At 36.2% G+C, this 18628-nt stretch overlaps 1 protein-coding gene across 21 annotated transcripts in view; it reads right to left on the bottom strand.

Moving 5' to 3' along the window:
- The window catches only part of vps39 (VPS39 subunit of HOPS complex), a 39592-nt gene that overhangs the window by 7672 nt on the left and 13292 nt on the right, over positions 1-18628 (bottom strand). For 20 of the 21 annotated variants that reach the window (XR_012392783.1, XR_012392784.1, XR_012392785.1 and 17 more), the window contains 8 exon segments: positions 15717-15858; positions 13253-13339; positions 8872-8945; positions 8574-8790; positions 5853-5981; positions 5663-5765; positions 4433-4478; positions 2532-2681 (listed from right to left, as the gene is read on the bottom strand). Coding sequence is in view for 3 of the 21 variants with exons in the window: in XM_005158918.5 (XP_005158975.1) it covers positions 2532-2681; positions 4433-4478; positions 5663-5765; positions 5853-5981; positions 8574-8790; positions 8872-8945; positions 13253-13339; positions 15717-15858 (948 nt within the window). In the remaining 18 variants the exon portion in view is untranslated. 21 annotated transcript variants of the gene reach the window in all.

The raw sequence follows: 18628 nt of genomic DNA, 5'->3' as shown, positions 1-18628 counted from the left end.
TTGAAATAACGCAAAAACAACCAATTTACACTTTTTAGTGAAATATAGGTGTCCTAATAGTGTTTTTAGCAGTGTGGGACACATATACGACTGTCAACAGCTCAAAACATGTGTTTTGGTGTTTCGTGACCCTTTAAAGCTCGTCTTTTCTGTAGTTTCTTCATGTACTAAGACCAACGGAAAATGAAGAGCTGTTATTTTCTAGGCAGATATGGCTAGGGACTATACTGTCATTCTGGCGTAATAATGAAGGAACATTGTTGCTCTACCATAAAAGCAGCAGGTGCAATGATATTTAAGCTTTAAATAACTTTTTTTTGTGAAATGCTAATGCTGGATTTATGGTTGTCAAAATTACTGACTTTAGTACTGAAATTTGAGTAACATCCATATATCTACAGACAGACAGATCCACTAATAGACGCAGATCTCAAAGGCTCCAGTGTCTGTGAATCTGTTTAAGTGCTCAATGAAGAGTGAAGCGATGACCATTAGAGCCAATCACAGTCATTTCTGATGAGCATGTGAACACAAAGGTGTTTAAGAACCTGCTCAACAGTGCTAAAATGTTACCGTCAAAATAGGCATGGTTAATCGTTAAAGATCAAGATATCGATTTAATCTTAATCCAGCATTTCTGATTCAGACGATCATGTTTTTCAAGGTCAGGAGAGAAGCATAAAGGCAGTCACATAAGTCTTTATATATATAATATATATATATATATATATATAATATATATATAATATATATATATATATATATATATATATATATATATATATATATATATATATATATATATATATATATATATATATTATATATATAAAGATATAATTTAAAATACATTACTCAGTATTGTGGACACAGCCAGACTCTAAATAGTATTGAAAGAGTCAGAATACTGGATTAATATGACAATCAAGAAACTTAGCAGCTGTACAATGGAAACAGCAGGGGCAATGACGTCAAGCTTTAAATGGGAAAATTAGCTGAACTATTTTTTGCATTTTTTTGTGAAATGCCAAAGCTGGAGTTATGGTTGTCAAAAGTGCTGACTTTAGTACTAAAATTTTATTAACATCTATATATCTACAGATTGACAGATACGCTGATAGACGCAGACTTCGAAGGCTCCAGTGTCTGTGAATCTGTTTAAGCGCTCGATGAAGAGTGAGGCGATGATCATTAGAGCCAATCACAGTCATTTCTGATGAGCATGTGAACACAAAGGTGTTTAAGAACCTGCTCAACAGTGCTAAAATGTTAGCGTCAAAACAGGGCTGCATGATTAATCGTTAAAAGATCAAGATTTCGATTTAACCCCCCACACAATCTTAATCCAGCATTTCTATGATTCAGCCGATCATGTTTTCAAGGTAAGGAGAGAAGCATAAAGGCGGTCGCATAAGTCTTTAAATATATATCGTTTAAAATACATTACTCAGCATTGAGGACACAGTCAGACTCCAAATAGTATTGAAAGAGTCAGAATACTGGATTAAAAAGGTATAATTCAACTCAAAATGTCATTTCTATCTTCATGTAATGACTTATTTGTGGCTGTGTAATCACATGTGAGCTACTAAGACCAATAGAAAATTAAAAGTTGCTATTTTTCCAGGCTGATATAGCTATGAACTATACCCTTATTCTGGCGTAACAAATCAAGAAACTTAGCAGCTGTACAATGGAAACAGCAGGGGCAATGACGTCAAGCTTTAAATAGGAAAATTAGCTGAACTATTTTTTGCATTTTTTTGTGAAATGCCAATGCTGGAGTTATGGTTGTCAAAAGAGCTGACTTTAGTACTAAAATTTTATTAACATCTATATATATCCACAGATTGACAGATACGCTGATAGACGCAGACTTCGAAGGCTCCAGTGTCTGTGAATCTGTTTAAGTGCTCGATGAAGAGTGAGGCGATGATCATTAGAGCCAATCACAGTCATTTCTGATGAGCATGTGAACACAAAGGTGTTTAAGAACCTGCTCAACAGTGCTAAAATGTTAGCGTCAAAACAGGGCTGCATGATTAATCGTTAAAAGATCGTGATCTCAATTCGACCCACCACGCTATGAGTCAGCCGATTGTTTCCAATGTCTGGAGAAAAGCATGTAATAGCAAAAGTCTTTTAATACATCATCTTACATACATTACTCGGTAACGTGAACACAGCCAGACTCTAAATAGTGTTGAAAGAGTCAGAATACTGGATTAATATGGTATAATTCAACTAAAAATGTCATTTCTATCTTCATGTAATGACTTATTCGTGGCTGTGAGCTGTTTGATTACCACAGAGAGGATAACCCAATGATGAGGTCTACTGTAGTAAACAGTACCTGCACAGGCTGTGAATAACAGGTGGTAAAGTTATAAATAACGTAGACATTAACGTTCTCACTTTATCCAGAATCGGGCAGACCTATGTTAAATGGACGTTATTAAAATGTAGGTATCGTCTGGTATTGAAGTCAGTCCTTTTGACAACACTAGTAGGATTTAGTGGTGGACGCTCACTTTGGTGGTGTTGAGTTTGCTGTGGTGAAGCTGAAGGACGTTCAGCGCCGCCTGGAGGTTTGCCTGTGGCTCGCATAGCTCCATCTTAATGGGCCCGAGGAAATGAACATCAGGAGGAGACAGATACATGCGCAGCAGTGACAGATACACCTGCAGACACAAAATCCATCTGTTAACGTTCACAGAAAATGTGTCACCACGAGACAGATACATCTGTTGTGGGTCCACAGAAGCTGTTTCCATCCGAAGATGTGAATTAAACCGAATAAACATTAGCAAATGAAACAGCAATTCAATCCAATGCGTCAAAGAGAACTTATAATTTCTGCACGTCTATACGTTTCCACTAAGCAATTATTATGCAATAGTTTAATACTGATGAATGTTGCAACTCTCAAACTGTTATTTATTTATCAGATTCTCACATACTAAACACAATACAAATGAAATTAGTCAGTGTATCTTTAGGTCATTGGATTTTCTTTGTAGAAACAGATACTGAAAAACAAAAATTGACTCGTTTTTTGATTTTCGTTTTTAGATAAAAAAAAAAAAAACGAAAATTTAAATTCAATGCGTTTTTTGATTTTAGAATAAAAAAAAATGGTGGAAAACGAAAAAGCAAAATTCAAAAATGATTTGATTTCCATTTTTTTATTTCAAATGACAAAAAATAAAATCACCAGAAAACAAAAACGAATAAATACTTGTTTTTATATTCTGAAACAATATAGGCCAACTCATTTACGACACAATGCTGACCTGTTAGCCTACTTTAGGCTATTATTTTTTTCCACTTAATAATGTTGTAAAAGGTATTTTCTTGTCATAACTGGATTTTCTTAAGACATTTTTTCCCCATTAACAACATATTTCTCATACAAGGGCCAGTTATAGGCTATTTTTATTTATTTTTTGGCATGTTTTAAATGAAACAACCTTTATTTTGATGATACATGCAAGCATTAGGTTGCTTTACTGAACACATTTCTAAAAACCATTCTTTAAACCATAATACTTTCACTTCCCCAAATTTGACCACAAATCATTTCAAGTGAGAGAGGCATTCAAATGATTCCAAACGAATGTCCAATGTTACTGACACTCGTCAAATGGAAGTGATTTTAACAATAAACTTTATTTTCAGAAATTTGATTAACAATGCAAATAATGCATATATAGTCAATTATATTGTTCCGTATTACCGGCTTCAATGGGGAAAATATGTCTTAACAAAATCCTGTTATCACAAGAAAATAACTTTTATAAAATTAAGTGGGAAAAATAATAGCCTATATTGGGCTAGCCTGTGTGTGGAAGCATTGCGTCACCGTAAATGAGGCCTATCTGGTTTCGGAATATAAAAAAAAACAAGTCTTCATTAATTTTTGTTTTCTGGTGTTTTTATTTTTTGTTATTCGAAATATTTCACCGTGAAACAGAAAAACAAGTTGTTTTTTTGATTTTTGTTTTAAAATTTAAAAAAGAAAATCAAAAAACTTAAATTTTTGTTTTGTTTTTTATATTCAAACGAAAATCAAAAAACGACTTGTTTTTTGTTTTTCAATATCTGTTTCTACAATGAAAGTCTAATGACCAAAATATACACTGTCCGAAAGCCTCTCATATTTGTAATTGTGAGCATTTCCATTCTGATGTCTTTATTTTGTAGAGCATAGAGAACCATGAACAGTCCTATGCACATTTAGGAAATTATTAGGGGTGGGACGATTCACAAAATTCTCGGTTCAGTTTATATCACGATTCTCAGTTTGATTCAGTTGACATTGTAATAAGGACTGGAATGTTGCATCATACAGAACAGGCTGGAGTACCTTGCATAAACTGTAGAATTAACTTAATTTTCACTGAATTAGCACTGAAAGTTGAGCAGCACTCACATCTTTATTGCCATTAGTTGCAGGATCATAATGACCGTGGCAGTACCTGAGAAAAATCAAAACACAATAAGAATGCAGATGCGTTAGAGCTATACATGTCGGCAGCTTGTGTTCAATGCAGTAGTTTTCATCAGTAGCGATGATTTCAATTATTAGGAGGGAAACAAAATTTTGATGATTCTTTAATTCCCTCAAAATACAAATTTTTTTTCTGATGTTTTTGCTGTGTAAATTTTGTCAATATTGTGATTTTTCAGTGAATATCTCATTCACCTTTTTTTTTTTTTTAAACAATATGATGAAAATGCATGTATGTGGTATCTGCTTTGCATCTAATGTACAAAATGTTTGAAAATATCAACTCTGTTACGGTCAACTCTTAAAAAAAAATTAATAATTAATAATTAAGAACAGAGTCAAATGTTCCAAATCATATTAAAGCATTTGCATTGTTTTACATTAATAATCTATTTAGTTGATGGAAAAATTACATTCACCGGCCACTTTATTAGGTACACCTTACTAATACCGGGTTGGTCCTCCTTTTGCCTTCAGAACTGCCTTAATCCTTTGTGGCATAGATTCAACAAGGTACTGGAAATATTCCTGAGAGATTTTAGTCCATATTGACATGATAGCATCACACAGTAGCTGCAGATTTGTCATGATGTGTTGTGTGTTCAGAGATGCTCTTCTGCAGACCTCAGTTGTAATGAGTGCTTATTTGAGTTACTGTTGCCTTTCTTTCAGCTGGAACCAGTCTGGCCATTCTCCTCTGACCTCTAGCATCAAGGCATTTGCATCCACAGAACTGCCGCTCACTGGATATTTCCTCTTTTTCGAATGGTTGTGCCTGAAAATCCCAGTAGATCAGCAGTTTCTGAAATACTCAGAGCAGCCCGTCTGGCACCAACAACCATGCCACGTTCAAAGTCCCTTAAATCCTCTTTCTTCCCCATTCTGATGCTCGATTTGAACTGCAGATGATCGTCTTGACCATGTCTACATGCCTAAATGCATTGAGTAGTGATTGGCTGATTAGAAACTCGCATTAATGAGTAGTTGGTTTACCTAATAAAGTGGCCGGTGAGTGTATACATTTGCTCTCTATCATTACAGTTTATAATGTATCCACAATTTTGCAATGATTAATGTATTAACCAGGTAAAAAAGTAAATGCTGATATCAAAAAGCAGAAGACTGCCAGACACTAAAGACGACTTCACTCACTCTTCAGCCATCCGCGTGTCCTTCAGGATGTGGACATAGATGAACAGAGCCTGCTCGTGTTTCCCCATACGTCCCAAAAGAAGCGCTCTTTCCTCCAACAGGCCTGACAGAAAGCGGGAAACCAACATTTCATCATCCAGTTGTACTCATAGATGTCATATTGAGTGATCTGTCTGACCTCTGGACTCACCGTCGAAAGGGAAATCACTGATGAGTATCTCTGGCTCGTAACTGCTGGAAACTTCCAGGAAAGACAGAAGTTTGTTCCTGAACTCGCCCAGCTCTCCTTTCTCTTTTCCTGCAGCTACAGCTGGAATGCCTGCACACAATCCACAAAACTTTCGTGAAGATGGAAAGCTCTCCTTTTAGAAAGGTTTATGGATACATAGTGGAAATACTGGATATATTGTGTGTGGTGCTAGAAATTCATTTAGTAGTTCAGGCCTGAGGGCACAAAGAGGTCTTATACAGGGTCTCTGCAGATATCTTAATGTCACATTTAAGACCTTTTAAGACCTTTTTAAGACCATTAAGTATTAAATTTAAGACCTATATCGCAATATCAAAAACACGCGAGAGAAAATGTAAAAGCACAAAATTAGGGGTAAAATAAAGTTATTTAAATTGAACAGTACTACAGTCGGGTTAAACGCACCATTGAACTACAGAAAAAACAAACATCTTAATTAAGGGTGTCACGATCCTCCAAATCCTCGATTCGATTACATTTTCGATTCTAAAGGCTCGATTCAATTCGATTATGAATAATTAATTAATTAATGACCAATTAGTTATTTGTAGCCTACCGTTTAAACTACCTGACCTGCATGGTCTTTGTTTTACCCATAAACAAATCATACAGTAAATGAATAAAGGCAAGATACACACATAATTACCACCTGTCAATCACTTTTTTTGCGGGACTCGTGAATAGGCAGTGATCTGTGTCGTTATAATGGCGTCGGTAAAAAAAGACGCACAACCAACAGAAACCAGCCAACAGTATCTGAGGTGTTCGCTAAAATGACTAAGTACAAGTGAGTGAAAGATTGAAGCAGACTACTGATCCTCTGACTGCCTGAACCCGCTGTCTCGAGCCCATGGCTGTGTGTGCGTCTGCGTCTGTGTGTGTGTGTGTCAGAGGTAGAGAGGAAGGAGGGCTGCTCAGAAATGCTACACGCCACTGTGGATGTCAAATCGTTGTCGTTCTAAAATGCCATTTAAAAACAAAGACAGTGTAAACAGGGCCTGAGTGTGTACTTTTCACGAGCGGATTTGCAACGGGGGTGGGCGGAGGATCGCGATGCCAGTGTTGTCTATCGGATGAACCCTAATACGTAAAAGAGCTTGCAAAATTGTGTTCTTTTTTGTCGACAACATGAACGTTGTCAACATAACTCACTGGAAATCCAAAATGCTTACACATCGGCGACTTCATTGAAAGAGGAGAGGGTTAAAGTTCTGTCGACGGGTCTCCTGCTTCTGCAGTTTAACAAGCACTTCAACAAGCCTGTTTCTTTCCGCTTGGCAAGCCAAGATGACGTGACATGGGGGCGTGGCAGCATCGACGATTCTATTTTTTGATTCGACGATCCAAATTGAGCATAAATTTCGATCGATTTCGATTAAAAATCGAAATCTTGACACCCCTAATCTTAATGCAGATTTATAATTTCACCCGGCACCGCATCGCACTACTCACGAAACGGATTAAGGCTTTTATACTTGACACGTTCACCATTGAGATATTTTTTTTTAAATGACAGGGGGCGGTCCAAAAAAACAAAGTAAAATCAGATGAATAAAAAGATAATCATCATCATTGAAGATGTTTTTGGGGGCCTCTTTTTTGTTGTTTTCACAAACTTATCCCTCAGAGTTTTTCCAAAGTTTTACAAAAACTTTCCTCCTTTCCCATGGCTGTTGCAATTTCTAGCCAGTAATTATTGGTCATTCTGGCAAGCAGAAATGTAACTGTGATAGAAAATAGGGAAACACTTGATTAGGTATTATAGCCTACTGTACTATTGACTCTTTAAATAAATCCCACTATCAATCCCATTTTATCACATAAATAAAGTGAACTAGTGTCTGCTGTACAGTGTTTTGTGAAGTACAGCAAAGTACTTCAATTATTCTGTTGTGTTAATACTATAGCTGCTAAGGTAACACAACAAGTGTATTAAAAACAAACTACCCAGTGCTTTAGTTTTTTTACAATATAGGGTATATTTTTCTACAATTCAACTCACTTTACTGTAGTAAAACTACACTGTATTTCATTTTATCAGTTCACTATTTTTAATACTACAGCATCTCTGGAAAAGCACGAAAGGAGTCCGACAGAGCGAGAGCAGATCATTCGCACGTGAGCAGCCAGTGTTTTAAGAGCTCGCAAGCAGTTTTGTCCATGAACAAAGGAAACCGGTGCGTGAGCAGAGATTCGCTCTCTCGTATTACAGCACTCCCGACTTATAAAACTGCGCTTGCGTCATTTAACGGCATACTCTGCCAGTCGAAATCATGTCGCGCACACTCAAAGTGAACTTCCGCAAACACAGCGATGATGTCACATTCGCCGCGCACACTGAGTTTAATAACAGAAAGCTGATTGGCTATTGCAAGTTGACCTTTTTGTAGTTGTAATACCGCAAATTACAATTGGACTAGTGAAATAAAGAACTACGACACCCCAAAAACCAAGCAACAACAACAAAAAGAATTTAAATGAGCATTAAATGTAGCGTTACATGGACATCGCAAAAAAAAAAGACCTGTGCAAAAATATTTAAGACCTAGAACAGTTAAATAAATTATTACAGTTTTGGAAAATCATCCAGCCTGTTTGTGGTTCATCGTTACATGTCTAACCGGAACTAATAAAGTGGTGTGAGTCGACTGTATGTCTGACCTTCAGGCAGTGTGTTGAGATACGCCTTCATGAGCCCTTGCACCTTCTCCAGGTAGAGCTGGATCAGAACGTTGTGAAACTCAGGCCGCGTCTCGTCCCACATGTGAATGATGTGCTCCAGGTATGGGATGGCCAGCTCCTTGAAGCCCTCCTTCAGAAAGTTCAACACTTGATCCCTGGGCAGTGTCTCCACCTCCGTTAGGTCCTCCGTGAAAATCTGTAAGCAGCAACTCAGGCTCAACTCTTCAAAATCAGCACAGAGGACACATGTCTTATGATTATACGGTGCTCATCTCACCTTCAGGCCGTCCTCTGGACAAATCTTCAACACCCACGGCGAAAACTCAAAGATGATTCCCAGGTTCTCCAATCCTGAGCAGAGAGACACAAATAAACATCATGTTGAGAAAGAAACAAGGATTCTTATCTGAAACTGTTGATGTTTTTGCTTTATTTTGATTTATATTGTGTAATACATTTTATATTAATTGGTTCACGACATGTAGACTTCGGTCTTTAGAAAAGAAAAAAAAAAGTACTGGAAATAACAGGATAAACAAGTATCGCAAATGTTTATAAAATATGCCTAATCCTCATTAAGACCATTCATGTATTCATTTTCTTGTCGGCTTAGTCCCTCTATTAATCCAGGGTTGCCACAGCGGAATGAACCGCCAACTTATCCAGCAAGTTTTTAGGCAGCGGATGCCCTTCCAGCCGCAATCCATCTCTGGGAAACATCCACACACACTCATTCACACACTCATACACTACAGACAATTTAGTCTACCCAATTCACCTGTACCGCATGTCTTTGGACTGTGGGGGGAAACTGGAGCCCCCGAAGGAAACCCACGTCAACGCAGGAGAACATGCAAACTCCACACAGAAATGCCAACTGACCCAGCCGAGGCTCGAACCAGCAACCTTCTTGCTGCGTCACCCTCAGCAAGACCATATTTAGTTAAATATTTTGAAATATCATTACAATATGTGACCCTGGACCATAATTTGTAAATCCCAATCTTTGCAAATTGAGATTTATACAGTCACTTGATAGCTGACTAAATACACTTTCCACTGATGTATTGTTTGTTGGGATAATTCTTGGTAGAGATACAACTATTCGAGAAATCTAGAGGGTTAAAAAAAAAAAAAATTATATATGAAGTGCTTAGCAATGCAAATGACTGATCAAAAATGCAATTTCGATATATTTACATTTTATAATTTACAAAATGTCTTCATGGAACATGACCTTTACTTAATATTGCAATGATTTTTGGCATACATGAAAACCTTTATTTTTGACCAATACAATGTGTTTTTGGCTACAATCAAAAAACACCAGTTACCATGTAACATAAGACCAAGGGTGGTCCAAGGTCACATATCAGTTACTCATTTCCATCGGAATACATTTGAAAATGCTAAATGGTGCACTCCGCCATCAATTATGTTTTTTTTTTTGTGATTATATATTTTTATTTAGCTTTTTCAAGAATTAACAATACAGAACATCAAAACACAACAGCAAACAAACTTAATTAAAGCATACATAGTATATTAAATAAATAATTAAAATTAAATTAAATAAACAAATAAAAAGGGAGGAGATACAGTATAAGCCAGTAGAAACAAAAACATTTTGTCAAATCAAATCAAGTGGTACTGTTTTAATGTAGTTCAAAAATGGATTCCAAATCTTTTGAAATACTTCATCCTTTCCTCTCAAAGAATATGTGATCTTCTCCAATGGTATACAGTTGCAAACTTCTGAGATCCACAGTCCAATTGGTAAATCAATGTCTGTTTTCCATTTTAAAGCAATGCATTTTTTAGCTATTGTCAGCAACATTTCGGTAAGTTTAATAGCATAGTTATGGTGGAGGTTAGAATTTGTGTAATTACCCAATAAACATATCTCTGGATCCAATGGAAAATCAATTCCTTGAATCTGTGATATAATATTACATACTTGTACCCACAACACTTTCACTTTAGGGCACAGCCATGTAGAATGCAAAAATGTACCTTCTTCTATACCACATCTGAAGCGGAGAGGAGAAATACTGTTTTTAAATATGTGTAATCTGGATGGAGTATAATAAAGCTGGTGTAAGAAATTAAACTGGATTAATCTAAATCTGGAATTCAAAGTTGAGGTTACCCCATCTCTACATAGCTGACCCCACAGGTCATTTTCTAGTGTTATCCCCAAATCCTGTTCCCATCTAGTTTAAGACTTATCTGGGTCAGTCAAAGTTTGTCTAAGCATCCATCAATTATGTTTTTGATTTTCATATTTCTAGATCATTTGAAGTACTTTATCTAGCATATATTCCTATTAAACTTAAAAAGGAGGATAGATATCTATTTAAGATATTTTTGGCAACAAGTAAAAAAGCTATAACCTGTAAATGATATAAAGAAGAGCCACCACCTAAAGGTGATTGGTTCAAAATTATAGCAGAAGTTGAGGAAATGGAAAAAATGACACATGCTCTTCGATTGCGATTAGAGATCTTTGAAAATAAATGGAGTAAACGGCTGGCTTTCCCTTAATGACAATATAATTATTTATAATTGAACATTTACATAATTCTTGAGGTTATGCATCATTGTGATAATATGTTTGGTGATCTTTTATTGTATTTTACTTTATACTTATTTTATTTGATTTATTTATTTATTTATTTTAATGAGGTTAATTTATTATTTTTATATACGCATACATACATATATAGGTATATATGTATATTTATGTATATATATGTATTTTTTTTTGTTTTGTTTGTTTTGTTCCCACTGGTTATGTGGGGTCTATTCTTCTAGCTCGCTTAAATGATCTAAGATGATTTGGGAGATCCTGGATCTTTTAATCTTGATAACTGATCTCTCGCTAATTTGGTTCTTCAAACAAGTTCACGAATCAGATTAGAATGTCTGGATAAACTGATCTGAGATCGCTGCGTGTGTTGTGAAGGACAGATCTATCTATCCTCGAAATTATAATCAGCAATGCAATGATTGGCTGACGGCAAAGCAGCGTAATGACATCATCTGATTAATATTCAATTATCCATGTGAGCAAAATTACATCACATGAGCAGTAAATGGTTTGCTAAATATGACACACAATAACCTTCCACATTTGTTGTGAGCTGCAGGCTTTACTCTTTCATGTGTTGAGTGTATTCATCATGTATTTCAATGTATATCAGTGTATTTAGTTCCACATTTAGAAAAGATTTTCTTTATTATAGTAGCCGTTTTTTTTAAATCAGTGTAAAGAATAACTGGATGTTTACAAAAGCATTTTCATATTGGTAAAGGTGACTGCAAATTTTATGAAGCACTAAATCCCCATCATATATTAACTGTCAAAACTTGACAGCATAAATGTATTATTGCTTTTGAAAAGTCACATATTGTGCATTTCTATTATCTTACACTAATTGTACTAAAGCGATCTAAAAAAGTTCATAACAACAAGTTCTCTTTGCACCACCAGGTGGCAGTCTTCGTACTTTCATTTCAGGGGTGCAGATTGCATAAGTTTTATTAATATATAAAACTTTATTTATTTTATTAATAACTATAACTTTATATATAGCTTAAAAATATTTACTACTTTCCCAAGTGTATATAACTACTACTGTGAAAAAATATCAGAAATACAGTACATACTTTCTGTATTATCTTTGCTTGAACTAAGCCGATCTAATCCTGTTTATATGAATTGAACCTGCTCCCGACCAGGTTTGAGCTAGCAGAACTGTTGCTATGACAACAACTCTAAGATCAGTTTTGAAGAACGAAACGATCCTGGATCATGTCAAATCGTCAATAACCAAATCCAGCTAACTGAGTAATCCACGTACGAAGAACGTACCCATGTTCTTAAAAAAATCTATAAAAACCAAGTTAAAAAAAAGAAAAGAAAAAGAAAATGCCATTTATTCTTGTGACTGATATGAAGCTACATTTTCATCATCATTTCTCCAGTCTTGCCCCGCCATTCTGATTCGAAACAATGCTCATTATCAACAATGTTGAAAATAATTGTGCTCATGAAGTGTTCATAATAGACACTGCTTGCATGAGTAAATCATGATATTTAAATGTATTAATATGCTTGAACATTTTGAGTTTACTCGTTCATTTTCGCATGAAATTCACTTCTCAACAGATGCAGAATCCCTGTTTTGTTGCGAATTGGCTGACATGGATTTTTATATTTGTTCAGCACCATTTCTGGGTCCATTAGATCCTTCAGAGGCGCACAATGCGAAGTTTCACTAACTGCAGCAGTTAGTGAAACAACCCGAAACAGAAAAATCTAACGATTAACCAAATCGTTGATGTTGCTTTTGAAATGTGATGAACATTCAATGAAACTGGCTGAAGTCACTGAAGACTTGCATGTCTCTATGCAAACACTACCCAGATTACTGTGTTGCCAGTAGACAGGTACTAATTATTTTCAGAAGTAAAATATTTTTCCTTGTGTAACAAGTTACATGCCATGTAAGAAAATTGCACGGTAAATCGAAGTGGCGAAGACAACAACATCATGCATGTTCATTTCCACAATATATTGAACTATTAAACACAAGTGCACATTTAACTAGATTATATGATGCGAGATGTGCAGTAAATGAGTGTGCTGATCTCACCGAGCCTCTGGAGGTACTGCACTGTCCTCTCGTGACCCTTCAGAGGCGAGTTGGCTTTGGTGGACTGATCCAGCAGAACCTGCAGAGCTGGACAAACACACTTCTCTGTTAGTCTACTCACACATTTAGACATGAGAAACAGATTATACTTTAAGTGTGTGTGTTCTATTTGATTGTTGATCCGTTTCACAGGTCTGGAGTCAGCTCTAATCAGTCTAAGGGATGTCTGACATTTATGCTTAAGATAATGTTCAGAATTGTACGCACAAACCCCACAAGGAAATGTTCCTAGTCTATCTGTGTTTTAACCAATCAGGTTAGAACACCAGTATGTATGACGCAGTTAATGACGTTATGTGAGAGTATAATTGTTATTGATTGGTGATTGTAAGCAGAGCGGCCTAGGAACTCATTGCGAGTGTTGAAGCTGGCTTCTGCTGATGTAACTGCAAACTATCTTCAGTAAACTTGATTTATTTATTTAAATCTCTGACTCCGGCTCTTCTTCATCTACCAGACTGGTCATTCTTTGGGTCAAACTGTAAACTATCCCTACACAAGTTAAATACAATTTTTATGAAGTAATTAATACAGGGTTCCCACTCTCAACCAAATGTCAAACTCTGACTTTTCCCTGTCTAAAAAGCTGAATTGATATGGCTTACAATGACTAGAAAAACAAAGCGCTGTTGTGCAACACAAAACATTAAAATAGTCTGCGCCTAAAAATAATTCTTTATGAATTGAATAGCTGTTATGTGAGCTGCAATAGATAATTTACCTAAAAATTTGAAAATAAGTAAAAATTTGGTAGCCTAAGCTCTTGAAATGTACATTTCCTGTCCCGCTAGCCTTAGTACAGACTGGTTACTTACAGCTGAAGTGAGGGAAAGAAATAAAATGGCACTAAAAATAGCCTAACCATAACACTGAGCAAAATGTGTGAAACGAGATTAGAAAAAGAAAATTAATTTTGATAAACAGAAAATAAAATTCAAAGTGACAAACAAAAGTCCTTGATATTCAAATGAATAAATAAAATTCCCTCGCTTTCAATGTCTAGAAAAAACCTTTTGAAATTACAGAAACTCATGACCCGTGGGAACCCTGTTAATAATTAAATACTTTTAATTAACAGTGTTAATCAACTCAGAAAGGAACGATTCTTGTCAATCATCTCAGTCATCCTGAAAAACATTTTTTCTTCCTTAGTCTGTCGTCTTCTTGGACAACCAATCACAGTCACCAAGACACCTAGTTTATTTATTTACTTAAATCAAGAGGGCTCTGAGGACTAAGAATATTCAAAGTCTACACCTAAAACTTTAAGGATATTTGAAAGCTTAAATACACTTATGACAAAACTGGCTTAAAATTAGAGCGGCACAAATTAGCGTTATCGCAATAATAGTATATGCAATAAACGTATCGCAGGCATTTATCTTATGCATTCATTCATTCATTTTCTTGTCGGCTTAGTCCCTTTATTAATCTGGGGTCGCCACAGCAGAATGAACCGCCAACTTATCCAGCAAGTTTTTAAGCAGCGGATGCCCTTCCAGCCGCAACCCATCTCTGGGAAACATCCACACATCCACACACACTCATACACTACGGACAATTTAGCCTACCCAATTCACCTTTACCGCATATCTTTGGACTGTAGGGGAAACCCGAGCACCCGTAGGAAACCCACGCGAAAGCAGGGAGAACATGCAAACTCCACACAGAAACGCCAACTGAGCCGAGGATCGAATCAGCAACCCAGCGACCTTCTTGCTGTGAGGCGAATGTGCTACCCACTGCACCACTGCGTCGCCTTTATCTTATGCATTGGTTGTTTATTTAAATTTGACCAATCAGATGGGGCAGTACTATCTTTATCCCCGGCTCTGCTATTGGCTAGACCCAGAGCTGAAAATAAACACTAACCGTGTTGGCAACAACCAACCAGTCAAAGTATCTGCTGAGATTTACACTTATTTATAGTGATTTAAAGATGAAATGCTTGTACCTTGTCAATTAAAGGTTTTTAGTCTGAAATAGATCTGAAATATAATATTTTATTTGTTGATTTTAATAGTAATTATTTATTTATTTAAAAACATAGCTAATAGAAATAGCATTTTTTAGGGAAATGTTATATTTTAAGAAATATCAATACTCAACAACATCGTATATCGTGCAATTTTTCCAGCATCATGCAGCCCTACTCGTAATAATATAATATATTATTACATAATTCAAAAATATAGTAATGCACTTTTTGCAGGAATATTAACTAAACAAGCATGTGTCCGATCACAAAATATATACATTTGACTATGAAATTTGTTAGTTTTTCCTTGAGCAATTAACATTTTGCATAATACAGCATGTAACACAAAAGCATTTCATAGCCAGAAGGCTGCCCACCCCTTATCTAGTCCCACATGTCAGCAAGCAGAATGATAAGTGACGGCACCTTTCTGATGAAGGCCTTTTTTCTCATAGAGAATGATGAGTTCGCTGTATTTGTGGGCTTTCTTCAGCACATACTCGCTCTCCTCGATGTGACAGTGGTTGTTCTCCAGGCGCAGGAGAGGAGACACTAAGGCTACATTGGTCTGCAGACAAATAAAAGAAACTCTGTAAATTTACAAAGTACTATGAGTTGAGATGAACAAATTCTAAATGTATTGAGAGATCTATTCAGGAAAGACCTTTTCCTAACAACATGTGACATGTTTAGGCTGGGTGATTTAGGGAAAATATCTAATTGTAATTTGTTTGAACTGATATTGCGATTTGATTTGGGATTAACTTTTGTAATGTCAAGGTTAAGCTTAATATTGTAGTTTACACACTAAATAAAAGGAATATAATCTTTGATTCAATACAAAAAATATCTATATTCATTAAATGTGTGTGTTTATACAGCTGAAGTCAGAATTATTCATAAATATGAATTTTAATAAATATTTCCCAAATGATGTTTAACAGAGCAAGGAAGTTTTCACAGTATATCTGATAATATTTTTTCTTCTAGATATAGTCTTATTTGTTTTATTTCGGCTAGAATAAAAGCAGTTTAAATTTTTTTAACACCATTTTAAGGTCAATATTATTAGCCCCTTTAAGCCAATTTTTTTTGATAGTCTACAGAACAAACCACTGTTATACAATAACTTGCCTAATAACCCTAACCTGCCTAGTTAAAGGGCCATGAAACCCCCTCGTTTCAGCAGGGTGTTTTCACACCTCTACTTTGGAAAAAGTCAGAAAAGTGGGCGTGTCCAGCTCTGTTTAGGGGGGAGTGTCGGAGGAACTAAAGTGGGAGGGTGTGGGAGTGTCTATTTGGGCACACGCGAGTTTCAGTCAAAATACACACACATGAGAAAGTGATGGTGTTTAACCAACATGGACATCTGTAGTCGAATTATTTGCCAAATTATTAAATGTTGGACTTTAACTGCAGTTTGGCTCTTTCATTCAAGGGATTCATTCATGCCCCTCGCGACAAACGCGATATTTGATTCGAGGAGCTGCTCTAAGCGTGTATTTTTCATGCAATGTTTGATACCGCACGGCGAATGAGAGAAAAAAAAACCTCCGCATTTCCCGGAAACTTAGATCCACACGGCAGGTAGCGTCAGAAAGCCGCGTGTGTTATTCCGGTCACAAAATGCGGTGCTATGTTTGCACTCAGTGCAATAGTTAACTTAATTCGATACGAACAAACTGAATAAACAAAGAGCACTGGTCGCTCACTTACCAAATCTGTAGAGACAGGACAATCACCAGCAACTAGAGCCGCGTCTTTATGAAGAGAAGACTACAAGCGAATCCGGATCTCAGCGTTTGCAGATGAGAACAGCTCTCAGGTAAACAATGTTCCTCCTTAGACACGCAAGTTATTGTTGTCGAGCGTCGCGTACACTGTTAATCCACACGTGAGTCTGAGCTCTCACAGAGAGAAAATGAAAACGAAACTTAACGGCAGCAAACTATAAAAGCAACACTTCACGCTTGTTTTGCCAACACAACGTGGCGTCTCTGTGGCGTAAACACGGTGACACTAATGAATATTAATGAAGTTGCACAATAGAGCGCGCTGATTGGTTTGAACCAAGCCTTACTCATGCATTAATGCAACACACTGTAAGACGTAATAAGACACACTCTGGCACAGACGTCCAGTCTGCACACTGGAATACACGCTATTATGTCATGACCGTGAAGCAGCTTCAAAAATTCGTTTCAAACAGGAAGTACGAATTTGCTTGAAATAACGCAAAAATAACCAATTTACACTTTTTAGTGAAATATAGGTGTCCTAATAGTGTTTTTAGCAGTGTGGGACACATATACGACTGTCAACAGCTCAAAACATGTGTTTTGGTGTTTCATGACCCTTTAAGCCTTTAAATGCCACTTTAAGCTGTCTAGAAGTGTCTTGAAAAATATTTAATTAAATACTATTTACTGTCATCATGGCAAAGAGAAAATAAGCCAGTTATTAGAAATGAGTTATTTTCTTTTTGCCATGATGACAGTAAATAATATTTAATTAAGTATTTTTCAAGACACTTCTATACAGCTTAAAAATGACAAAAAAAATCTTCTCTCCGTTAAACAGAAATTAGAGAAAAAATAAACAGGGGGGCCTAATAATTCAGGGGGCTAATAACTTTGACTTCAACTATAACGATTAATTGTTCAGCCCTAAGCAGGCCCGGATTGGCTAATCGGGAGGACCGGGAGAATTCGGTTTTTTGGCCGTGAGGGCCGGTGTCCCTAGCTGCTTGCACTCTCAGCAGTCGCACATTTTTTCATCTATTTATTTATTTGACCATAGCCTCACTCTTTTTATTCATTATTTTGCTGCAGCTCCGTTCTTCTTATTTATTTTCTCGCAGCCCCGTGAGCAAAATGCAGCCTCCAGGTTAACTAACGTTAATGATGATGTAACGTTAACTATCATTATTCGACCTCAAACAGCGAATTCGAATAATTAATTATGAATAATACACCTGCTCAATGAAAATCAGATGATTCACTACATTAATAAATCTGACATAACTTGATCAGATATCTAAAAAGGGGAGAAAAAGATTAAGCCATCAATAGAAAGTAATACCGTGTCTTGCAGGTCACAGTCCCATACTTTTTTTTTTCCACTGTATTAGCGCTATAGTGGACCAGTGGTAAACGCGTTGCGTTTCTACGCCATCCGACCCGTGTTCAAATCTCACTTGAAAAATTAGTATTATTTTTTTTCATTTTTATTGTTAAGACATATAATAATGTAAGGTCTTTTGAACATTTCAATTTCTAAAGGAGCTGTTTTCTTGAAAAAGACTTGATAGTGTCCCTAGAAACTGAATTGGAAATGAC

Source organism: Danio rerio, chromosome 17 (assembly GCF_049306965.1).
Source record: "Danio rerio strain Tuebingen ecotype United States chromosome 17, GRCz12tu, whole genome shotgun sequence".
Lineage (NCBI taxonomy): Eukaryota > Metazoa > Chordata > Actinopteri > Cypriniformes > Danionidae > Danio > Danio rerio.
Note: the sequence above shows the minus strand (reverse complement) of the source record. Positions and strands in the feature narration are given on the sequence as shown.